The sequence below is a fragment of the Aythya marila genome (assembly GCF_965140915.1).
Source record: "Aythya marila genome assembly, chromosome: 2".
Classification (NCBI taxonomy): domain Eukaryota; kingdom Metazoa; phylum Chordata; class Aves; order Anseriformes; family Anatidae; genus Aythya; species Aythya marila.
The window spans coordinates 107795992-107822263 of NC_139043.1; the positions used below are offsets into that span (position 1 = coordinate 107795992).

The window sequence follows — 26272 nt, forward strand, 5'->3', positions numbered from 1 at the left end:
ATGCGGTCCCTAAAGCCCCAGGGAAGCTCTGCCTGCTCCTCTGTCAGCGGCATGGGCTGCTGCATTGAGGCCCTCAGGTGTTTGCTAACTCTGGTGCTTCCCTCTTCAGCTCAAGCAGCCCCGTGTCCGCGTCTTTCCTTGGCAAAGTCACAGGAGCGCAGCTGGTGATACATCCTGGCGCTGAGCATCTGGCATGGAGATCCCTGCACACACCTCAGGGCGCAGCGGTACCTCCCTGCTCCTTCTTCCACGGCTCAGCTCCGTGAACTGCTGAGAGAAGACAGGCTTGGCTCGCCGAGACCGTGCCTTGCAAGGAAAATTCAGTTGTTCACCTCCACTGCTTGCCTTATCTGTGTTTCCTTGTTGTGCCCACTTTCTGATGTCTAATTGAATGGGGAGCCACAGCAACAAACACAAAACAAACAAAATAAACCACCACCACCACCAAAAACAAACCTATATAAGCAGAACATGACATGTGGCCCATTTCAGTTACTTCTCATTCAGACAGATCTTATCAGAGAGATGCAAATCTGACAGAATTTGAAAGCATTTCTGGGCCCAACTTGTTCACCATGAAATGGTGATGGCAAGCGCCTTAATCTCTTGGATATAGGGCTGCAGAGCTTAATTTAAGGAAACATTGAAAGGGACTTCAAGCTTTCTGCAGTGTAAAGTGCTACCATGTTCCTATCATGGAGTCAAACGTGCTGCTTTGGTGCAGCAAGAGTGGATTCCAGTCCTGGTTTGAGAACTATTGTAAAAACCCATTGCAACATCTAAAGATTTTGCAGTCAAATGGCTGTTTCTGATTGCAGTGCTAATTGGGCTATGGTGTTTGGAAAAGTCAAGTATGCTTTGCCATTCAGTCTGACAAGCAGAAATCTGTTACTTGTCTTCCTTTCTCTTTTTCCAAGTAAGAGGAGTTTCTATGATTTAAGAATTTCTAAGACTTGAGATTTTTAAGATTTCTAGGATTTTTCTAAGAAAAATTTTCTATACAAATTCTATTTATATACAAAATAATGTATTAACAAAGGTAAACTACTATGAATATATTGCCATGCTCTGAAGAAATTCAAAAATACCTTTTCTTCCTATCTTGTCAGCTGTCTGCAGTTTCCAGAGACAAAGGGGTAGAGCTACTGCAGCTGTTGAAAGGAGTGTGGGAATTAGTAAGGAAAGGGTAGGAAGGATCTGGGTTTCGTTTCCCCCGCAGCTTGTTTTCTCTGGTACGGAAAAAGGAAGTTGAATGGGTGATGACAAAACCTTTTGTCATCAAAGTAGGAACCATAAGGGAACACTCTGCTGTGAGCAGCTGGGCTAGAGAGCTTAGTTCAGAAAACATGTTGGCTTCATCAGCGAGGTGAATTTAGGAACCTTGAGAGACTGTAATTTGGCTGAACTGAGGACTACAATTTAGGATGGATGAGAACCTGCTACATCTGAAGGAGGAAAGCATTTGTTGCTTACAGCAGACTGTTCTCCCACATTCATGTCCTATGCCAGTTAAGTTGCACAGTGCTTGAGTCACCTAAAAACTAAAGAAAAGAAAAATCCCAAGTGGCTGAGAAAGAAGAGCACGCAGCGTGTGTCTACAGGGCTAGGAGGATTATCAGTGCACCTACACACAAGACCAGAGAGCGGAAGGCGTGGATGTTGGTGGTTAAAGAAACCTTTCTGAGGTGTACAAAACCAGCAGCTTAGTGGCTAGATTGAGGGCTGAGAGATATTGCATTCATAAAACCAGATCCGGACACAAAGGCTGATGAGGTTTATCTGGTCTTTGACCATTACCCCACATCGCTTACTCATGGGACTGTTAAGAACGTCAGGCGTATCTGACAGGCCACAGGCAAACCGAAACAAACCCGTGTACTGAGAAGGGCTGAGTTTTGTCTGGCTGATTTACCCTGTAAGCATGTCAATAACTGTCAATAGCAATAATGTTAGTAACTTTCTTCTCTTCTAAGCAATTCCTATCAGATCCTCCGATTCCAGTGCCTTTTCTTTTAATTCTTTAAAAGGTTCTCTTTTGACCGACATCAAATTTTGCAGGGATGAAAAAGAAAACACCGTGTTCTACCTGTATTGCAGCCACCTCCAAGTGATTTAGTTTTGCAAATTTGTGTGTGGGGGTGGGTTTGGGGGGAAACAAGGTGGTTGATATGCTTTTTTTTGAACTCTTACTGTTTGTTTGTTTGTTTGTTTGCATTTTTTTTTTTTCCCAAGGAGCAGAGTCCTGCATTCCTAGAGACTCTTGCTATATGCACTTTGCTCCCTGGTGCTTACCAGTGTGCTTGGATCAAGCCAGCTGTAATAGGTTATAGATTAGACAAAAAGGAAAGGCCATGGGATTGTTCCTTGTCTCCCAACATTTTTTTGCCTAATCAGTAGATAATAATTTATAGAAGCAAGTGGTGAGTCACAGCTTGATTTACGTTTTCTTTTAACGAGGAGGCTACACTAGTGCTATGCTATCTTTGTTATTTTATTGTTTTGTTAAGCTCAGTGTCTCTGTGATCATTTGGAGCTGGTGGAGAGGTGTGTGCTATGTTCTTACTGATGTCCCAGTGGACAATTGCAAGCTGGTCCTGGCGCCGTTCTCTGTAGCCTCACCCTTGGAATTGACTTCAGTTGGCACAGCAGCACCTCCGAGGAGAGGACAAGTTACATTTAGCCTCAGAGTTTTAAATTCAAGGTTTTGTTTGTTTATGGTCTTTTAACATTAGCTGAACTTTGCCACTCCTCAAACAAAATGGGAAAAATACCTTTGTGTCAACCTGACCTACCTTGGGGATACATAAAAAGTTCCCATTCCACGTATGAAACATCTGAAAAGTTATCCATCAATGCAAAGAAGGGTTACTCCCTATTACTGGTATTTATTATCAGCAGTAGAATAGAAGAAGAAAAATGCATTTGAGAAGTTCAGCTCAGCATTTCTCAAGCCTTCTTCATGCCTATCACAGGTTTTTCTCTCCTTAAAGTGTGACTCAGTCAGGAATTAATAAAGTCCATGCAAATGTTCTATGTTGGAGACTCTTCAAGTTTTGAAGGAAATTGCCAGGCCATGTTTATGTTTGTACTCTTGGTGTCCATGAATAAAATAAATACATAAATAATCAATAATTGTGGCATGAGGAAAAGGTGTTTCTGTTTCTCCCTTTCTTGAGCTTTGCTACTTTGACTTTAATCTCCAAGTTCTCATGCTTCCCTATCTTTTTATGCCGTGCTGCTTCTCTTCACTCTGTCAGGGAACAATCCTCAGCTCTTCCAGATGTAAAGCTGGAAAGAACACAGGATTTAAAAGGAATGCTATGCCCTATATAACAATATTAACAATTTAGTAATATGTTTGTATTAACAATATTTCCTTCAATCAAAATCTGCGAATTTCAGTTCAGCAGGTGTAGCAGGTATCCTGAGCACAAATGCAACTTCCTAATTTAGCACTGTTTCTCTGTCTTTTTAGGTGGTTGAAGATATCAACAGCTGTTGCAACGTGAAGGCTGCCTAATATTCACTTCCCTTGGAAGGACTCTTATGAGATCTGATCTTCGTGAAACCAATTCCCTGCATCCGAATACAGCTGACAAACTGCTAAACACAAGTTCGTGGTTAGTAGAGGATCACATAAGTTTGGCTCATCACAATGTAGATAACGGTGTCATCAACATTTAAAGAATGGTGATGAAACTTTGTTTTGTGTTCATGAAATGTTCACCAAAGAGTTAAAATACAGGTTCAAACTCTGTGAGACATAGCTGAAAATAATTCTCAGAAATGTGAATTAACTTAACAGTGATTGTTTTGTTCAGCAACAAATGATGACAATCCGTGGCATGCTCAAAACTGAGAATACGAGACAGTATAAAATAAATTAAATTCAGTGTAAGGCGAGCAAATACACTGAAGACATTTTTCTTAGTCAAATTATTTTTTTCATTAAAAATGTTATCAGAAGCTGCTACAGGACTTGAGAATTGTCCTAAGATGTGCAGTAGAATTAAACGTTGAATCTAGGTTAAATTTCCTCCTGGTTCCAAGGTATCTGTTCTGTAGCTTAAAGTGAAACATTTTCATTTTTATTTACCTATTTTAATTCCTTTATAAACAGTTCAAAATGGAAAAAAAAATTGCATCTTTTATTTCAACCACAAAATCAAAGCATTTTAAATGCTTTATACTATGGAAAAAAAAATAATACTGCCATATACATTCAGTAAACTTTTGTTCTGCCCACATGAATACTATGGCTTCAGCTGAATCCAGTGGGGTCAGAAATTTGTCCAATCACTCTTTCTTTTAGATTCTTCTTCATAGAATTTTCATTAGCATGTTAATACTGATTTATTATAATTAGACACGATTTTAGATGTATGTTAAAAATATTTACTTTATGCAAAGCATATAGTCTTGCTTAGCAACCTATACAAATGTTGTATTTTTGAAATTTTCTAGCTGTATTTCTATTAAATGCAGATTTCAACAAGTCTGTCAGAATGCACTGGAAATCATACTTATTAGAATTTAGGATTACATTGTGTTGTGACTGAGACTTCTCTTACGACAAAACATACAGCGTTTAGTTTCTGCTTGAGTTACTCAATGTTTGTTACTGCTCTAGCAGGCTATTAAAAATAAACCTAGATATTATTCAGTGCCTAACTCATTTTGTCAGGCATTATGTATTACATATTGAGTGTCTTCATAACAAAAGGACCCGTACTGTATGTTTGACTAAGCACTTGATTAGTTCCATTGATCTTAATAAAAATTGTCAAGCACATAAATCAGGAACATTCTTAAAATAACTCGATAGCCCATGAAGGCAGTTTATTTTCCTCTCAGTCTACAAGTAGGACCTGGCTAGTTCTGACTACAGCTGAGAATCTGCTGCTCCAGTCCTTTGATCATCTTAGTGACCCTTTGGTGGACTCTATCCAGTGTGTCCATGCCTCTCTTGTACTGGGGAGCCCAGAACTGGACCCAGCACTCCAGGGGTGGCCTCACCAGTGCTGAGCAGAGTGGAAGGATCACCTTCCTCCACCTGCTGGCAGTGCTCTGCCTAACACAGCCCAGGTTACCATTTGCTATCTTTGCTGCAAGGGCACACTGCTGGCTCATGTTCAACTTGTTGTCCACCAGGACCCCCAGATCCTGTCTTGCAGAGCAATTTCCCAGCTGGGTGGCCTGCAACTGGGGGCTTTGCATTTGGAAATGTCAGCTGGGTATACGTCCTTTAACCCTCCAAGGTACACCTGAGCAGGAGAATTTGTGTCGATGTGCAAACAGAAGTACATGGCACTGTAGTCTGTATGCCCTTTTCAGGTATGTTGGTTTCTCTCTTAACTTAAAACCTTAAACAAGGGAGAAGATTCCATGATGGGCCTTTCAGGGAAAGATACTCTTTAATCTAAAATGATGAGTTGTATTTTTTTATTATTATTATTATTTTATTTTTTTTTCTCATCACGGTGAGGATTTTAGCCGAATTCAGGGACATTTCATTCCCTAGCAGATCTCCAAGGGATTAGTTTATTTTCACAGCGGGAGAATAAAGTGATTTATTTATAATCTGTTCCCTGTTCAGCTGTTTTTCCTAGAAGAGAAATAGCAGATAGAACTCGTTAGGGAAAGAAACAGTGGCATTGACATTGTCAGTTATTACATGTGCTGTAATTAACACTTTCATAGGAGATGCCAGCTGCACAGTAAAAACCTGAACCCCACCAAAACTCTTGCTCACTTATCTGCAATTAAAAACATTTTAATCTGCTGAAACTAGGAAAATATCCAATGCCAATTACTTATTCCATTTCTGAAAACTGCAGAAGAAATTGGACTGCATGATGGATAATGAATCTAGTAAATAAGACAGAGGAAATGCAGAGATAACAGTGAACAGGATAGGGGCATTTCAGCTTTAATGAGAGATGACACATGGCCACGTGATGGCAGCAGAGGCTCAGGAATTAGTCGTGTGTTTTATTGTTGGTGTTTTATTTCCTACAATAAACTACAGACAAACGAGGTGTGGCCTGCAGGTCGTAACTCGTTCTTCAGATTCTAGAATATATACATTAGATGATGCTGATCTGGACAACATTTTTCTTTCTATTTGCTTAAAAAGATGTGGCATGTTATCAGACAGAAGTTTCTGTGGAGGATGATTACGCTCCTTTCTCGTTCCCTTTTCCCTTTCTTCCTTTCCAACAAAGTCATGGTGGTCTTCTTCAACTCCTAGGAAGCAATATATATATATCCTCCATTCAAAAACGTCTGAGAACTCAGAATTCATGGCAAAATAGTAAACAAAACCTCAAAACTGCAGGAGTTAGTAGTCTTTCAAAGAAGTTGGATTTTTTTTTTGTTTTGTCTTTTTTTTCCTTTTTTTTTCTTTTCTTCTAAACCTTGTAAAAGCAGACTTTTCACCTGACATTCTCTCCTGGAATAGGCATAGTCCCCTTTCTGCGCTGCATATTCCAGCTCCTACGTTGCAAGTTCAGCTTTAATCAAACAGGACGGTCCAGAAAAACTTCTACTGAAGTCTGTCTTCAGTACATGGAAATCCATATATTAAGATACCCTGGTGGAGCGTGACATTTTGCAGAACCACAAGGCAACCAGGCAGAGTTCAGGCAAGCAGCTCTCTGGAATGGCTTTGAAGAACAGTATCAAATTCTGTATAAACCAGAGCTCTTCTCACGTGGCCCCTTGTTGGATTGCTCTGCTATGGCAGGAGACAGTGGGGAAGACCACAATCACCAGCTGGAGGATGGTGTGACTCAGCACTACATGTAATTTTGGGTAGCCAGAAGGGAACTAGTTCTGTAGGTCTTTTCGTGCATCGAGATTCCTGCGCTGAGTGCATATTAATGAACCTTTGTAATTGCAGTCGAGTGTGCCTAAAGCACAGAGGATTCCCTTCCTCCTGCCTGTGATCCAACTGCTCTGCCGTGCCTACCTGAGGTATTCAAAGTGAGCTCTGCCTCACCATGCAGGCAGCAGTGGTTAATTACAGCAGCACCGGTCTGGTAAATAAGGCCTTTGGCAGCTGAGCTTTGGTTGCTTTTGCTGCAGCACTTTCAGATGTTACTGCTCTGCCAGTCTGTCCTGCTGGTCTCCTCCTCTAACCAGGATGGCAGAAAAGAGCCTAAGTCCCGGCCTCTGCTGCTGCTTGGGTTGAGCAGTGTTATGAGCTGGTATGATTTCTACATTGTAAACCCCCAAAAACAAAGAGAAAAACCCTTCTGTTAACTCCAGTAGCAAGGTTCTAGGTAGCACTTTTCCCTGCAATTTGAGGATTGATAAATTAAATTATCTGGAGTATGAGCATGTGTTGGCTCTAAGGCTGTAAAACAGCCGTTCTGGGATTGGGGGATGTGATGTACTCTCAGCATTCATCAGCAAAAAAGAACGATCCTGTAGTGGGACCAAAGACTTGGAAAAAACAACTGAAAATGCCACGTGCACTTACTCTGTGTAATACTAACCATCCAAACAACTAGCCCTCTCTTCTTGCAAAAGGCCCTAAGCCAACATATTTTGTTTTGTTTGTTTGTTTGTTTTTGTTTCTGTTATAAAAATGAAACGAGCTGTTTCCTTACAGTGACTACTTTCTCAGTCTACAAACGAAATGCTGATGCACACCTGCAAATGTTGTATCTGGCACTTTTCTTGCCACAATATGTTAATCGAATTCAACATCCTATGGAATCTCCCTCTTGTTTATACCTTTCCTTTGAGTCATTTATTTCTAGCTCTGCTTCAGCTTCTTTTCAAAGCTCAGAGCTCTCTTCTTCCTTTTGCTGCTCACATTCTGGTGCTTCTGTCTCCATCTTTCTGTGAGTCTCAAACAGCCTTCAGGTGCTTACTCAGAATTGGCTTATTTTGCATATCACTCTAGTTCTAATTTCCATGCTGATATACGCTCCTGTGGCTGATAGCAGAAAAATATACTAGATAGAACCACTAATGTCCAACATCACTAGTAAAAGAAATCTTTCACCAAAGCTTCCCCATTTTCTGTTGTCTCTTTTTAAGTCTCCTTATGAAACTGGTATTTAAAGGTTATTTTGAAGGCTAATTTGGATAAAAGGTTCAAGAACTGAAAATCTTTTTTTTTTTTTTTTTTTCCCCTTACTAATTGGTTAACCTTCAAGCAGGTTCACAGCATAAATAATATAATGTATGATTCTAATTTTTTTCGACCACACCAGTAGAATGATACAGCCTCTGTATTTTGAGGTATAACTCTCTAATAGCTGTTAGGGGAGCATTTGCCTGAACAGAAGGAGAGGAAGGGACTGTTGGGATAGAGCAGGAATGCTCAGGAGAAGGATTTTCAGAAGAGAAAAATCTCTAGGATAGTATCTGCACCCATGCACTGCTGCTGAACTGCAGCAGCATTCTCTCTTAAGACCTGTAATTCAGGAGATATCCTTCCTGGAAAAAAAAAAAAGGGAAAAATTAATCTCTGGGAAGATTTAGTCCCTTCAGATTCTGTCCAGGGGAGCTGTCACTAACTCTCATCTCAGACTTTGTTGGTTTTCCTGGCACACGTGCAGTGGTTGCAAAAGGCCTTTTTATTCAACTGTACCGAAGAGTGATAGAAAACATGCATATCCTTAGATGCATATCCTTAGATGTGCATGAACCTTACACTTGCCTATAACTACCAAAGCCTGAGCAAATAGAATGAGGCAGATGGGAACATTATAGGTATTATAGATCCCACATAGAGCCTTTGATAGATAAAGAAACCTCCAGCATTTCTGGGAAATTCTGGCATGTTTTATATGTTTAATTCCAATTCTGTGTACTAAATGTAACAGGTTAGTACGAGCTGCAGGTAGCTTTTGGATGGGGAAGAGCATCTGCCAGAAAAAAACAAACTGCCCGACAATTGCATGCTTTCCTAGGGTGGTATCTGTTAGCGTGTTGGGGTTTCCACTGCAGAAGCAGCAATCGGATGCTGCTTGGGGAGTGCCTGTTGTCAGGCCACCACTTCATGTTTAAGGCACCATTCTTCAGTATTAGTACGGGTCGGGAAGGGATGGGTTACGTGAGGAATGCGGCGGTGGTCTGGTGGTTACTTGTCCGTATGATGGTGCTCTGCTATACGTTGCGTGAGAAACTCCACAAAAGAAGCCAGGGAATGATCTCACAGACTCTTCTGGCCGCGTTAATAACCACAAAGGTGGAAGGAAGCACGAAAACTGGAAAAACATAGAGGACACCAGGGCAGCCGGTCTGCCTTGTAGCAGACATTTCCTTGCTGAGAAGTGTATTCCTTTGTCAGATTGGGGCTTGTCTGTCTTTTTGGGTGGCTGCTTGAGAAAAGCTGGCACAGAACATGGTTAGAGAGGGAGAGAGCGGCTGGAAGACCGTGTTTTGAGCGCAGGGGATTTGTGTGGGATTACAGACGATGTGTGGAGTTAATGGAAGTGCTGCTGAAAGCGTGTGCGGGGTTAACTCTGGTAGCAACCCGAAAGCGCTTGTGGGGTTAACAACACCAGGAGGAGGCGGAGGGACACTGGCGAACCTCGTTCCCAGCGGGGCCGCCTCCCAAACCACCTCAGCGCCTGGCGGCCGCCATTCCGCGGCCGCCTCCCCTCAGGGCCCCGCAGGCGGCGCCATGGCTGCGGGACGGCGGCAGCGCATGTGCGGGGCGCCGAGGCGGGGCCGGGGGCTGGCGGCCGCCGCCGGGCTCGGCGGGGCCCGGATGCAGCAGCGGGGCCCGTAGTGAAGGGAGAGAGGGAGAGCGGCGGGGCCCCGGAGGTGCCCCCGGAGGAACTGGGGGGGGTCTCTCCCCGCTTCTCCGCCGGGATGAGCAGCTCGCGGAACAACCGCGTGATGGTGGAAGGCGTCGGCGCCCGGGTGGTGCGGGGCCCCGACTGGAAGTGGGGGAAGCAGGACGGCGGCGAGGGCCACGTGGGCACGGTGCGCAGCTTCGAGAGCCCCGAGGAGGTGGTGGTGGTGTGGGACAACGGCACGGCCGCCAACTACCGCTGCTCCGGGGCGTACGACCTCCGCATCCTGGACAGCGCGCCCACCGGTGAGGGTGGGGGGGGGTTTGTGCAGTGCTCGGCCTGCTGGAGCCACAGCTGCTGGGGAAGGAAGGGATAAAGCTCGCGTTTGCTTCCTGCATCAACACCCCGGCTGCTGGGTGTTGATGCCGTGAGCGCGGCCGGCTTGGACAATGGGCTGGGAGCCGCACTGGCGTGATGCGGCAGCGGGAGGCTGGCAGGGGAACGGCCCTCCCAGCACCTGCTGCCGCAGCGAAAACAGAAAAATAAGGTCGTTTTGGCCTCCCAGAAATAGGTTCAGGTGGTATCGGGCCCAGACAGCTTTCCTCAATAACGAGGTGCTTGGTTGGGTTTGTTGGGGTGCTTGAATGCTCTGCTTTTGTAGCACATCTTTCATCTAAAGTATGATGGAGAGGAGAGACCATCTTTGAGCCAGCTGCCTGTTGTCTTACAGGTTAGGAGATCATAGCGATGGATGGGAGCTAACAGACTCCTGAGGAAATGAGGATCGTAGGATTAATTGTAATTAACTACACAAATGTTGCTAATCAAAAAAAAAAACCAACACATGTTGATTTTAACAATGCGCCTTTCCAGATGGATCTAATTTTTCTGTGGCTGGTCCTCGCCCCTGCCTTCCTGGTTGGTTTTGCTGTTGTTTTGGGAGTGTAGACGCTGTTAAAACTTGAGCTGAAAAGCTTTTGGAAATGGCTTTTCGGATGGGAAGCGAAGAGCAGTCCTTCAGGTTGTGGATCCGTGTCTTGCAGGTGTTTATGCTTTGAAACTTTCCCTGCATTTGATGTCCTGTAGAAACCAGTGGGACTGCTTTTGCTTAAATGCATAAATGTTGAATTTATGAGCCTTGTGTGCTCATTATTCCAGCCCAGCTTCACTGCCTTGCAAGCTGATGGTATAGCCAGCTGCATCTGGAAATGGATGCTTAACACTTATTTTGACACCTTGTTTTTTTTGCTTCTTTATTCCTTCCGTGTTTTTTTTTGGTTGTGTTTATACTTTAGCATTAGAATTGTAGCTTCTGCTTCAGGTAGCACAATGTATATTGCTTTGGGGGTAGGTCATAAATGTTGCTGTTTTCAGGCTTCGCAACTGGTATTTCTCCAGGTTTTTGGCCGGAGGGTGGATCATCCTCGCAGAACTACGTGGAGCTACCTGGGGTTGCTTTTTGCTACAGGGAGTTACTGTTCAGGTCACAGTTCCCTTGGGAGCAGAAGAGTACAAATCTATAAAGTACAAGTAACAAAAAGCGGAAAGGAAGCACTGTAGGCTAGTGCAAAAAGCACAGGGTTATGATGCTGTCCGTTTGGACTGAAATCTTGGTTTTACCACGGGATTCACTTTGTTTTCTTAGGCAAATCTCTTCCCTTCTTTACTTTTCAGCCTTTTAGTATTTACTTTTCTCCACAATGGTGGCTATCAGTTGTTTAGTTTAAGGGCCCCTGACTTTGGATGATCATTTGATGGCATTGCTAGGGTCGTTTGGGTTGTTTTGATCCAAGAAATAACAGGAAAAGTGGGTGGCAGGAGTTTATAACTGTAGCATTGCTCATGATGCTGTTGAGCAAGGAAATGTTATAAACTATGGCATGTTCTTAGTTTGCATGGTGTTAAATCAAACCTGGCTCTTATAGTTTAACACTGGGAACAAGAAATCGACCCTGCTTTAGCATCATAACATGGGTTCAGGTTTGTACTTGGGGAAAAAAATACATCAGGAGAAAGCAAAATGAGATTGTTTATTGTTGGGAATTCTTATTATTATATATTCAAAACCAGGCTTGATTATAGGCTCCTAAAAGCAGTCCTTGCAGCCAGAGTTGCTGCTTTGGTGAGTTTGAGGCACGTGCAGTCAGGATGATGCATCAGGAACCCAGTGTCTTGCAGAAGCAATGGATGAAGCTCATTTTAATAATAATTGAATAATAATAAAAATTCAAAACCAAACAAAAATCAATTTTCATACACATATATGTATACACATGAACATTTGGTTTGGTGCCAGGATGTTTCCAGACTCAGAAAGCAAGAACAGTAGGAAATCGCTAGTGTTTTTTATTACCAGGCTGTTAGCAGTATTGCAAGACTATGTTAACTTCTTATGATACTCAAGTAGTGTTAGGGCAAACACTTTAGGACTGTTTTCCTTAAAATAAAGTCTCATTGGTGGTTTATGTGAAGTATCTCTTAGCTGTTTGCTCCAGGTGTGTTTGTTTGGGTAGCAAATGATTGCTGGTAGGAGGTTTGGTTTTGGTTTTCAGGGAGCTGTATTAGTACTGGTGATCGTATTTACATTGCCCAGCATTTCTTTAGCGGGGTTGTTATTTAATCCCTCTCAGTTGCTCTAAGAACCTGAAAAGAAAGGAAATTTCAGTTAGATCCTGCGTGGTGGGCTCCGAAATGGAGTAAATGGTGGGATGCAGTACAGTGTGGTTGTCCTGATACTTGTGCAATAAATCCTGGTGGTTTTGGAAGGAAGCCTGTTGCCAGGATCTAAAGAGAGATCCGGGGGAGTCTTGAGAGCCCCCGCTTCCTGAGAGTGTTGTGGAAGAAGAAAAGGATTATTTTTCTGGGTTGTTGAACAGAAGCTATATCTGTCTCAAATTGAAAGGATTAAATATGAGCAAGTTGTGTATTTAGAAGGGAAGGCTGTACAGCAGCAGGTTTGCAAAGAGCACCTCCGACCACATTCACATAATCCTCGTGGTCATTACAGAAACCTTGTGCTTATTTCTGAGGATTTGTTTTCTGCAAAGCTGAGGCAAACGTTTGTCTGGCATCCGTTTCCTCTTACATGTTTGGTTCGAAGTAGCAATGTCACTTCCCTGCGTAAAATATTTACCCACTAGTGCTTGAATAAGGGGAGGTGGTGGAGGAGCTGGGGTCAGGAAATGAAATACTGACGTGAGATTATCGTGTGAGCGAGTGTGCTGCAGCTCGGGGAAACTGTGCTGTACTCTGCCAGGGTTAAAAAGGTAGGTGTTACCTGCTGAAGGTCTCGGGGGCTTTCTGTGCTTGTATTTCTGTGCTTCTGTTCTGCTGTAACCTGAAGAGTTACACAGATCATCATGCAATCACAAATGTCAGAGCATTTTAAAGGGCAGAGCACCTTGGATAATTCATCCCAACTATTTATTTCTGTCTTTTAGCACATCAGGTGTAAATTGGGGCACTTAAATTGGGTCTCGGTCAAGATTTTGCTTGGTGGCTGTTGGTTAATACTCACAGAACCCCTCACAGCTAAAAATCCGATAGTTTGGGCAGGGGAACGTGTGAAGCCTGTTTGATATGAACGTGTCCTTTGTTCTTCCTGCCCTTCCCCCATGTCTCCTGCACAATAACCCTCTCCCTCCTCGCCTATCTTGTAATACGGGACTCACGTTATGGTAAGTCTGGCATCGCCTGCGTGTGAGGATTGGCCAGCTAGCTGCTGCCAACCACGAGAATTAACAGATGAGTTGTGTTGGTGGGGGCACCGATTGGGGTTTTCACACAATTTGGCTGAATTTGGCTGATGTCTAAGAATCCTTTGTTTTCAGTTTGCCCGAAGTCTCGCCACAGTGTCAAAATTATCTGGAGTGGAAGGATGGGAGGAATAAAGCACTCCTACAGCTTTGTAAATTGGGGTGTAAATTAATTTTATAAGGAGTTTATGGCATCTCTTGCCTGCTGGTAGCATTGCCATTATGTGAAAGGATTTGGGCTTGAGTTCTGTAGAGAGTGGTGAGTCCATTGGGTTTTGTTGGTTTTGAAAACTAATTTAAATCACCACTGACTTCTGTGCATAGCAGTGAGTGGTATGGAGATGTTAAAATGTTCTTTGGGTGGATAGTTGTGTATTGCCACCTTTGAAAATGTCTTTGGTACAAAGGTGAGATTCCTAAGAAATTCAAGGAGCAAGCCGAACAACAAAGCTTCTGTTACATTTTATAGTTTTAAGAGCAACCCTGGGTTTTAAAAGCACGTGTATGTATGTAAAGGCTGCAAAATTGCTATATTAAGAAGTGCTGGCAGGAATTGTGGCCTAGGTAACCTGAAGAAGATGACTGTGGCAGAGGCACAAAGGCAGGAAACTGATTTGAAATGCAAATAGTGAAAATGTTGTTGCTAAGTTGAGATAAGGAATACTGGGTTTTATGGTGCCCTAACTCTGGAGGGACATTAGGAAACGCCAGGTGTTTAAAAGTAGGTGGGCATGGTGAAAGTGCCCTTCTCGTACTCAGTTCTTTCTTTTTTTGGTGTGCTATGAAGGATGATAGGAAACATTTGAAATATTTTGCTCTTAAACTTGGAAGAATATTTGGAGGTTTGATTTTTGCATTATCTCATTTTACAGAGCTAAAATGCTCTTCTAGCTCGTAGCGGACCAGCTGTAGTGCTGGCGTTTGAAACCTGAAGTCTTCATGGCTTTAACATATTCCAGTAATTTAATTAAAGCATTTTTTTCTGAATGTAAGCTTTGCAAAGCTTGTGTTTCACAGCCTTTCCTGATCAGCCTTCCTTTGAGGAGCAGGAGCAGTCCGTGATGGATCCAGCTTGCATTTAGGCCAGAGTTCCAGCTTGGCTTCAGATCCTATGCATGATGCAGTCTGCTGGTTGTTCCTGCTGAGCTGTGCTTTGTTACACCTCCCAGGGAAGTTGCAGAGCATGCAAACAGGTTTATTTTTTGATGAAAGTGGACTGAGAGATGTGATCCTGGTGCTGGTTGAGCATTCAGTCTGTTGGGCTATACCAGAGTGAGTCTGAAGGAGTGCCTCTCTCCTTCCCTCCTCTGAAATATGTGTAGTGCCAGCATCAGCTCCTAAGTTTTGGCAAATAGATTGATTTATGTTTCGTCACATTTGCTGAATTGTGAAGGGAGAGGCGTGAGGAGGAAGGGGCAGCAGAGGGGAGCAGAGGGTGGAGGAGGGAGTGAAGGCATGAGGCTGAGCCTGGCGAAGTGGGGGACGTGGGGACAAGGTGTTCCTGGCCTTGTTTCTCACTGTACTGCTCTGTTTTTCATTGGCAATAAATGAAATTTTCCCCAAGTCGAGACTGTTTTTCCCTTGCTGGTGCTTGGTTGGTGACCTCCCTGCCTGTGCCTCCACCCGTGAGCTTTTTCACCTTGCTTTCTTTCCCTGACCTGCTGGAGAGGGGGAGTGAGAGCGTGGCTGGGTGAGCGTATGGCAGCCAGCCAAGGTCAGCCCACCACGCTCACATACCTCTTTGCTGCCTGGTTCAAATTAAATCAGTCTTTCAACTTTATTTAAAATGTATTATTGATTTAAGTAGTGCATTTTCTTTGTATTAGAGATACGAGTAAGAGTTTAGCTATCACATTTTATGGCCTAGTAGCAGCACAGTGTTTCAATTTATTTTTTTAGTGGATGAAGTTTAAAACTACAGCTTAGTTCACTGTCACCAGAGGCCTTCAAACCTGCTTCTCTCTCTGGATCACTAAATGCAGTGGTCAGATTTATCAGTATCAGGGAAAGGGGGAAGAAAGGCTGAACCTGTCTGGGTGCTCTTTAGGGGTCTGTGACATTAAATGTGTGACCCTTTCAGTCAGAGACTCCAAATACAGATACACACTGATCTCTTTTAAGTCCCGGGCACTATAGCCAAGTGACTTTTGAATCAAATGTCTTTGTATATTTTTTTTCTTGATCTTTCTTAAGGAATCCAACTTTTGCCTGAGTGGTTTGAAATGTTTACTTTCTATTTAAGTTCGCTGCAGGACGGTCTAGTTCTGTGTTACAGGACTCCTCATCATACTTCTTTGTTGCCTCCCTTCTCGGTGCTTGGACAAATTTAAGAATCATGCAGGCACCCAATTCCTCATTGTAAAAATTCTTTTACATCCAGAATAAATGCGATTCTTGGCAAATTGTCTTCCCTGAAGTTCAGCAACTGTTATTTTTTTTCCAAATATGCACAACTGCTCTGTATTTGAAATACTGATTGACTCAGCAATCAATTTTTTTTTAAACAAAAGCAGGTGCCACCACTCAACCCCACCACCCCAAGCATCATAGCTAGATGTGCCCTTGAATCAGGGCAACAAAGTAGTAACCTCACTTTAATGCATCTGCTCTTGAAGACTGCCAAAAAATGGTGTGATGGTCCAATAGAAGTCATAACAGTGAGGCAGCCATCCCAAGATCATAGTTAATGCTATTTTTTTGACTGCTGCAGATGTCAGCAGATAGCAGACATCAAAGTCTCAGTGTACTGAACAGGAAAGATAGCTTCCTCCATGTGGGGAGCGAGGTCATCGATGATGTTAGGGAGGGAGAACGTGCACGGGTGACTTCGAAGATTGTTCTTTTGTAGAAAAATTTACATTTTTAGGTGTTGTTATGAGGCAGCAAGTATTCTTTAAATATAAAAGGAGAGCTGAAATGAATGGGTATGGTATACAAAGTGTGTTGTCCGGCAGCTGGAGTCAGCAAGTAACATTACGGGTTATAGAAACTGTGTCAGACTTTCAAAATTTCACCACAGAATTTGTGGTCAAGGAGTGGATGCTGCCTGAGTCATGAGCTGCTCCAGCAATTACAGCTATCATTTAGCATAACATCAGCAGTTTCAGGGTTTTTTGTTGTCACCGAAGGCTATCTTCAGCTGCCCTGAAATGCTGCTCGGATCTCTGTGGTGCGCTGTGCAGCTTTTGCTCCAAGTGTGTTGGCTTTTCCAGCCCTACTCTTTTATTGCAATGTTCATGCATCAGGAGAGTCTGTAATCATGAGGCCCTTTATAATTGAGGCTGGAAGCAGATGGAGTGAGAAGCTCTTTTGGTTAAGAGAAATGGTGAGCGAGGTACACCAGATGATCGTGCTGTTGTTTAGAGGGGCCTGGCCAGGCTGGAGAAACGGGCTGGCAGGAGTCTCATGGAATCCAGTGAAGGGAAATTCCCAATCCTGCACCTAGGGAGGTATAATCCCTGCACCAGTACTGGCAGGAAAGCAGCTTTGCAGGACCCCCGAGGGTCCTGGTGGACAGCAAAGTGACCAGGAGCCGGCAGCGTGCCATGAAGGCTGAAGGCAACATGGCTGCGTTAGGCCAAGTGCTGCCGGCGGCCTGAGGGAGTTGCTGAGGCCACCCCTGGAGAGCTGGGTCTGGTTCTGAGCTCCCCAGCACCACAGGGATGTGTGGGCACACCGCCTGGGTCATGGGAAGGGCCACAGCAGTGTTTGAGGTGATCTTGGGGCCTCGGAGATGAGGAGAGGCATGGGGACCCGGTGGTGGTTGGACTGGAGAAGAGAGGGCTTAGGGGGTTCTGTCAGCGTGTGTGGGTACCTGATGGAGGTCATGAAGAAGTCGGGGACATTCTCTGTGGTGTAAAGTGACAGGGCAAGAGGCACGGGGCACAAACTGAAATGCAGCAATTTCCACTGAAGCATGAGAAGAAACACATTTGCTATAGGGATGATCACACGCTAGCACAGGTTGTCCTTGGAGATGCTCAAAACCTGAGTCGGCATGGTCCTCGGTCAGTGGGTCTGATTTACCCTGCTTTGAGCAGTGGAGGTTGGATTAGAGGATCTCCAGAGGTTAATTCTAGCCTCAGACATTGCATGAGTCTGTGAAACAGTCAGTTCAGAAGGCATTTCCTCCAGTTTTGCCTCTCCAGCTGTTGATTTTTCTTCAGTGCCGATGCTTCAGCTGTTGGGCACAAATGACTAATAGGTTTGTAGTGAATTTGGCCATCATTTCCTCAAGCATCCCTTCTGGAGGGGATAAAAACCACTTTCTATACTCATTAATTTCAGAGCATTTTTTTTTATGGATGAGTAATTGGAATAATGGCATACTACTCCAAACCTTTAATGCTCAGTTTTGTCTTGTGCTAGGTACTGCGTACCAGTGCTTGTCCCTTCTGTTGCTCAAGTTCTTACAAAGGAGCAGAATTGATTAAAAAAAAAAAAATATATATATATATAAAAAAAAAACATGGCTTTTCATTGTATTCAGGATGCATGGACTGAAAGTGTCTGTGGCTGATCGCTTTCAGGGCTGCTGGAGCTTGGCAATTCTGCGAGAGTTACAAACCTGAGAACCTGGCTTTTGTGGGAGGCTGGGAAGGACACACTCCAGTGCCTTACACCTGGTGTGCCTTTGGCAGATTCCTTTTGAAAAAATCAACATATAGAACAGGAAAAACTTCAAAAATGGTAACAGATTTCCATAAATATAATGACATCTATCTAATAGAGCCTGTTTTTTGTCTTATAGGCAGAAGCGTAGAGATGACCGCTTAGTTTTCCACTGTACGAAGTAAAACCAAGCATAGCTCATAAAATTTGAGAGATGAGGAAAAGAAGATAGAATATTAAATACAAAGTCAGTGATCTTTTTCACTGATTCATATGTGAATGAATCATATGGACTGATATGGTGTTGCTGTCAGGCTTTCTTTATTGGTCACTTTCTAGTCTATGTCTTCAGATTATCATTGTTCGCAACAGAGATCTGTGTAACCAGGTACCAGTGTTTTTTTTTTTATTTATTTTTCCTGTTTTTAACAGGTATCAAGCATGATGGGACTATGTGTGATACTTGTCGACAGCAACCTATCATTGGCATCCGATGGAAATGTGCAGAATGCACAAATTACGACTTGTGCACGGTTTGTTATCATGGGGACAAACATCACTTGAGGCATCGTTTTTACAGAATTACCACACCGGGAAGTGAAAGGTAATTTTTTTTCCCCCTAAAACTAGGTAGGATACATTTCATTGTGGGTAATTTCTGCAGGCTTGGTTATTGAAACTTAGATAGGGTAAGGTATTGTCTTGAGGTATAGACTCAGTTACTGGTTCTGTCTCTTTGTGAGGTACCTCAGATAGGACAGATCTTTTGAGTTTGGAAAACAAGAAAATTTAGAATGGAGTAGAGAGAAAAGTTAGGATTTGATTATTCAGTTTCTTTTTAACCTCATTGCATGCTTCTTAATTCTTGTGTTATTATATAGCAGGTTTAAAACAAAGAGACAAGTATCTTTACACAATGTATAATTACAACATTATTTATCAGCAAATTCCTGAATGTGCAAGTTGAATTAGGTTCAAAAATGTCATAGACAAATCAAGAATTTCCTTATTGTGGACTGTGAAGAACATAGGGGTCTGGAGACAAAATCACCAAATTGAACTTGCTGTTCATTACCGAAAGCAGAGGAAAAGATGCTGTGAAGGGTCATTCTACCCTTGATTTTAATGTTTATTTTCTTGAGCATCCGTTACTTGAGTCTCCTAGAGAAGAACCATGGGGAAAAAAAAGGCTTTAGTTAGTTCTCACCTAGCCTTCTTATATTCTCTGACTTTGAATAAGTTGTCTAAATTCAGAGCCCCTTCCTATCATGATCTATTGACTCGCTGAGTGAGAACAGTGATGCTTGCCTGTAACTAAATACTTCAAGAGCTGCATGAAAATACTATGTAAGGGCTACGTGGTGTGGTATCACCTGTGTGGTAACTCCCTAAAGTACTCTTATTATATCATTGGAAGCCTCTTTTATATACATGTGATATGCAGTTGAATGTGACACGTGAGACAGAACATTGTTTTTCTTCTTGGCGAAGTAAGGTTTACGATGAAGCTGTAATTTAATAGTGTGCTTTTATCAGCACTTTTACAGTTGAGAGCAGTGGCTGGAGCACAAGGACTGGATTCTCATTTATTTTCTTGTAGGGACTGTTTATTGTCTCAGATGTTTGCTTTTGAGTTTTAACTATGGCAAAAACGCCCATGTCCGTGGTTTAATCAAAAAGTAACTTCTGTTCCTTTGAGATTCGTGCCAGTAGTTACCAAATAGATAGCATAAGCTTAGTATCTGAGTCACAAAGTTCTAATGCAGAACAAGACATAGATGTCTGATCCTTGAGTAGAAAATTCTGGCTTAGGGTGATGAATAAGGACTAGGTAGTAAAATACAGATCTGTTTTACTGCTTTTTTTTTTTTTTTTAAATAAAAAAATAAATAAAAATCTCATTGCTTCTGAGAATGCTTTCCAGACTTTTTCATTTCCTTTTTAGCTGAAGTTTCCTCTGTAGTTTTAGGTGGTCTCTTATGGTGCGTAAAGCATAATTTTGGAGATAGATTGTATGCGGTGCATGGAACTGCCAGAAATCTTTTGCATGTTGTTGCTTTCTCTCTGTCTTTGTTTACTCCCATTGATATCAGTCTTGCAACTCTTACGTAGAAGGTAGCTTTATCTGCCAAGGAGCTGTTTCTATTGGGTAAAACTTAGATGAGAAGAAAATTGATTAGGTTAACTTAATGAGGGAGGAGAAGAGGGCAAAGAGGGAGGAGAAAAGGGCAAAGCAGTACTAGGGAATTTGAGGGATAGCTCATATGAAGACGCATCTCATCATTTTTCCTACGTACAGATGAAGGAAAGCATGAGCTCCACCTATTTTATTCTTAAATCTGGAATACCACGGACTGCATACTAAAGTAATATATGCTGTTTTTTGTCTCAATGTTTTTAGATGTTGAGATATTTCTAAAATGCTACTCTAAACAACGTATCTTTGTGTTTTCTCTCACCCTTTTATATTAGATAAAAATTACTAATATTTTCGTATGCTCTTTGTTTTGGTTTTAACAGTTTAACTTTTTCCTTGTCTGCCATCTGCTGGATCTTTAAAGTTGAGCAGGAGGGTGTTGTACTTCCCAGAGAGGTCAGGAAAGGTTCAGAATTTCGGCTGAATACTTTTGTCTGGCAACGTTCTCGTGGCATGAAATAAGAAGTCAGTCCGATTGCATACGGGTGGCTTTTGACATGACCAAAAATGCAAGAAAATGTTTCTATTTCTATTTGTAAGTCCTCACTAGCAGTCCCGCTTGGGCTTATCTACGTCACTTCTGACTTAAGTCTGAAGAAAAGAAGAGTTTTGCTTTAGGCAAATAGCGTGTTATGACAAAAATAAGATCAACAAAATAAATGCTGATGTATTGAATGAAATTTGTCAAGATTTGCAACTGTAGAAAACATACGAGACACAAAGGGGAAAAAGATGTAGTTACTCTACTTAATAGCATAATTCCAAATAAAAATGGAGTTGCAGAAAAGTAATTTTGGCGTAGGGTGCATCTGAGAGAAACAAGAATATGTTATGAGAGTCTGTATGTTCCTTTACTGATTTTAATAATATTTAAATAATATGAGTACAAATCTATATGTAGATAGTTGCAGGTTGTTGTTGGTAGTAGGAAGTCTGGGGAATAAATTATTAGAATTAAAAGCTAATTCTAAATATATAATAAAAACAGACTTGTGCTCTGCTGTTCAAGTTGAGAATTTAATGGAAGTGATGAAATGTGCATTTATGCAGTTACTCCTATTTCAAGATGGTTACCTTCTTTTCTACCCTGAAGGATTCTTGGACTTTCTTTATTATCTTGACATTTTTGGGTGGTTGTTTTTTTTTTTTTTTTAATAACTTCAGGGTATTGCTGGAGTCTCGCCGTAAATCAAAGAAAATTACAGCAAGAGGAATCTTTGCAGGTGCCAGGGTGGTGAGAGGAGTTGACTGGCAATGGGAAGATCAAGACGGTGGCAATGGCCGTAGGGGAAAGGTAAAATAAAAAAATAAATAGTTAAAATAAAAAGATGCATTTCTGCATGTTCATGTAATGATCTCAATGACCTTTCTTACTGAGGAGAAGATAGATCACCATAAAAGTCAGTACCCGAGTTCCTTAGTCATTTCTGAATCTTGCTCTGTAATGCTCAAGCACTTAGGAGGGGATGTACAGTATGAGAAGTTCATTTAAATTTACTTTTTTTTACAATTTTCTTTAGAAACCTATCTTGGCTGTCCTAGGACAACCTTACAACATCAAGATCTGGAGTATATTTCAGTGTTACTGGAGAGATGATGTAAAAACAGTTCTTGAGCATAGCCCTTTCTGGTCGCTCCTGCATTCTGTGGTCTGATTGCTTGTGGCTCACCACATTTGTTAATCTCTTGGTTTTGGCTTTTAAGAGCTTGCACCCTGAGTTTTTGTTTTTCATCTAATAGTCTATAGAGAGAGACTTTGCTGATGTAAAAGGAAAGCTTTGCAAGTGTCTGTTGTGGATGTTATATTACTGGCTTACATCGCGAGCTTTTGGTACAGTTGTATGATAAAAATAATTTGATTTATGGAAAATTGGGATTGCATGGAAAGACACGGAAAATTTTGCTAAGGTTATGGTTAGCAACACTGTAGATTTAACTTGAGAACTACTGAGAGTTTGTTGTAAGTATGAACGTAAAGCAGGTTGTGGTAAGATAGGCAATGACTTACCACCGTACATGAGATACTATTGAATGAGAATTGGATGCCCTTCTGTCTGGGTGAACTGATGTTTTTGTTTATGTTTAGTATCCTTAAGCAGCCTTTCAAATAAAGTGAGAAGTTCTGAATAAAATAGTCTATTTCATATCCTAGATGTTTATAGAAGCTTTAGGACCTCTGAGGATATCATTTTCAATTTTATTGAGAGGAAATAATAGAAATCTCTTAAAGCAAAGGGTATTCAGATGTATCTTTCTTCTCATCTTGATTGGTTTACCCCTTGCTATGAATTTTCCAGGATGGTTTGAAATCTCTGAAACCTTGCAAAATGAGTCTTAGCCTGTGTTTATTTAATGTACTAAACTAGAATTAGTGGGATATTTTGCAATCTGAAGGTGTGTATAAATGCATATAAAGTGTCTTCATGATGGATATAAAGTAGGAAAAGCAAAAAGCAGAAACAGCTTTCAAATAAATAAAGGTAAGAATAAAGGCAAATTCTGAAGTTGATTCTTTGAGTAATAGAAGTGGTCTAAGAATTTGCTGCGTAGCCTCATGATTTCAGAAATGTGAGGGAAAGTCCTTTTCACTTCCTTTCTTTTGTCCTGCTGTTAAACAAATTGGCTCAGGAAATAAAACCTTGTCTCTGCTACTGCCACCAGGCTAACGCAGGTTATACAGACAAATTGGAGCAATTAAAACGGTTTTCATCCTGTTTTTCTTAGTGCAACAGTAATTTTAGTAAGAACATGTCAAAGCATCATAAAATAAATGTTTACGGTGCTGATTTTATTTTGTACTTAAGTAGCTAGGTTATCTACTAGATATATGGAAGAAAGATCTACAAAGTACTTACTTAGGCTTATTAAGACACCTAGGGAATGTTTGTATCAACAGATATGAAGCTTATTAAGATTTTTTTATTAAATTCAGTAAAATTGATGGTATTGTGAACTTGCCTGAAGGGGTGAATAAGATTTTAAGTTCACATCGTGTTTCTGACTGTTATTTTTTTTGTTACATAAACACTTTTCTTATTTGTAAATAGGTAACTGAAATCCAAGATTGGAGTGCGTCAAGTCCACATAGTGCAGCATACGTTCTTTGGGACAATGGTGCTAAAAACCTTTACAGAGTTGGCTTTGAGGGCATGGTAAGTATAAAAGAACATAAAGGGTGAAATGCTCGGAGGGGGAAGGGCGGTAAGAATAACGTGTGCTATTCTGCTGCTTTTGTAATATCCTTTGTCAGTGCGCTGCTATTAGTCAGGTCATTGTGAATACAGCTGTATGGATCATGCATATGCATTAGGAGGAAAGTCTGATCTGGGAATAAAACACAGGAGTGATTTAAAGTTAAGAGCTCCTTTTTGCCTGAGTATCGTAAATATTTACGTTGCATACATAATTATCTTATTGTGCTAATACTGTGCTTAAACTGAAATTCAGAAAAGAAAAAAGTTTAATTGTAAACTTTTTAAAGACCCTGTTTTTTTTCTTCAAGTTCACTTCAAATTTTGGTGTGATTACTGCAAGATTTGCAGTTTTTAAGTTATCAGAAACCCAGTACCCTCTTGCGAGCAATGCAGGGGGAAGGTATGCAATTATGTTTCAACCTTAATTCGCTTTAGCACTAAGGTTTTTGCTTCCTAGCTTCTACGGCTATTACAGCTTTAGAGAGAAAATAGGTCAGACTCTAGCCTAAGTGCCTTCTGTTGCTCGGTTTTCTTATCCTAATGTGGGTCAGGGAAAGGTTACTTCGATTATCAACTGCTTATAACATCTTAATTAGCATTTTCTTTGCATGATTTTTTGTTTGATACTGCAGAGGAAAACCATGTTAACTTAACATTGAGGCGTCATCTTGTCAGATGTGTGTTAGCAAAAAGATCTCAAACAATGACTAGTTGACTCTTCAGAAAGCAAAATTATTTACTTGCTAGCCTCACTTGGAGTAAAATACTTCCAGAATAAAAAAGAAAATACATTTACAGCAAAAGTGGTGTTCAGTATTATTTTATTATCAGGTTTAGAATGAATAAGTGCAGGCCAGCTTTTCTGGTGTATATTTTGGAAAGTTTGTTATTTCTTCAGCCTGAAACAGGAAGATGCTAAGGGTAAAATACAAGTCACTATTGAATGGCATCCTTCCTGGTCTCTTCAGTTCTAAAGAATATTTCTTAAATGCTGACAAAAGCGGGGGTGGTGGTGGTGGTGTTAAAGTATTTCATAGTATAATATTGTGAGACCAATGGTTCATGCCTTCTCCCTAATATTTGATTGTGACACATGGAAAAGGAGCACAGTTACCGAAGTTTAGACAGAATGAGTTCAACTGGTTTTTGTGTTGCAATTTTAGTTATATTGAAATTTATGGACTGTCTAATAGGAGATAAAATGTTCTGGAATCACTAAATATTACTATTGACTCCACAACTACTACATGAAGATAAGCCATACTCTGTGAAACAGTTATTCCCTTAATAATAAAAATATATTTATTATTTGTAAACAAACTATTCTTTTGCCCAACTATTGCTACATAAGGAAGTGTTAAATATTTCTAAAATACTTCATTAACTACATCAGCTGCAAGCTGATGCTGGAGAAGTAAAGGGCAGCTCTCCCCAGAAGATGTGTACAAATAGAAATATTTGGTCAGTCAATAATTAACAAAAAAGAACTGTTAAACTACTTATGAAATTAGATATGTATAACATGTAATGGATAATATATACATACTATAGGTAGACGCATACATAAAGGATAATTTGAGGCCATATATGTAGTGCGTAACTAATTGTAATCCATTTCTATCAATTTCTGCATTCTTTTTTACCTTTTTCAAACCCTTTTATCAAATGCAGTTTTGACTTTAGACTTTGTGTATCCCTGACAGTCATTTGCATGTAAAGGTAGATTTTATAACTGATCATGTTATATGTGTCAATTAGTATGTTTCGTTATGATTATTTGCTGGTATTTATGTACTGTTACAAGAAGCAGGCTAATAGACTGTCCAAGTCCATATAAAATCGGGACAAACTTGTCTGGGGACTTAAGAATTGATTAAGAATGTCCAGAGAGTGTGGAAACAATACTCAGAGTGTTTGCCCATGTAAATACAGCTGGGAAGAGACCCGTACTTGCAAATGAGTAACACTTGACTCAGACACAAATGGAGCTGATTAAAGAAACACAGCTTATTATCGTAAGTCAGGGTTGCTTATTTGATAGCTGACAGGCTGCATCTGGTCCTCAAAATGAATCTATCCAGCCTGCCAGCTTTTCTGTGGGAGAGACAAGGATTGGCTGGTAGGGCAGCAGGTGCTGGCTGAAAACTTCCATTTTTTTTGTGATCAGATCCTTTGAGTTTTTAATCGAGTTTGCTGTTGTGGTCGAGGGGTGCATCCTGTCTTTCTTTATGAAGTCTAGCATCTAAGTCTGGGTGTTTCTTCTGCTGTGCTGATGCAGGCCACAAATCCCCAAACTGAAATCTGATTTTATGGTACTGTTAGGTTGAATAACGTGTTTGTTACATCCATGGTAGGAATCAAGTACAGTTGGCTAGTATGGTTATCAGCAGTGCTTGCATTTCATACCTATATGTGTATTCAGATCCTAGAGCCAGCCAAGCTGTTAACCGTGTTACCTACTTGTGAATACAGCCTTTTCTTATAGTGTAATCTGTTTATTGAAAATTAGAGAATTGAATGAGAAGATTGAGATTTAGCTTTTTGGACTTAGAGTTTTAATTTCTTCCTATCAAGCACACGAAGATGTAACGTCTATTGGTTTTCAATAAGCATTATAATTCTACTACTTACTGGTAGAATGATTTTGCTATAAAAACTGAAGACAATGGTTCCTCTAGCAGGAATGTCCTAAATCTGTTTCAGTATTTAGGAATTATTTCTGTGCTATTAAATTTCTTTGCGTTATACCACTTGCCT

General features: G+C 41.2%; 1 protein-coding gene across 3 annotated transcripts in view; it reads left to right on the forward strand.

Moving 5' to 3' along the window:
• The first annotated feature begins 9705 nt into the window (after nucleotides 1-9705).
• The window catches only part of MIB1 (MIB E3 ubiquitin protein ligase 1), a 75683-nt gene continuing 59116 nt past the window's right edge, over nucleotides 9706-26272 (forward strand). For all 3 annotated transcript variants that reach the window (XM_082753349.1, XM_082753350.1, XM_082753351.1), the window contains exons 1-4: nucleotides 9706-10063; nucleotides 18557-18728; nucleotides 21486-21615; nucleotides 23369-23473. In XM_082753349.1, the coding sequence (XP_082609475.1) occupies nucleotides 9835-10063; nucleotides 18557-18728; nucleotides 21486-21615; nucleotides 23369-23473 (636 nt within the window). In that variant the 5' untranslated portion in view covers nucleotides 9706-9834. The remainder of the gene's footprint in view (nucleotides 10064-18556; nucleotides 18729-21485; nucleotides 21616-23368; nucleotides 23474-26272) is intronic.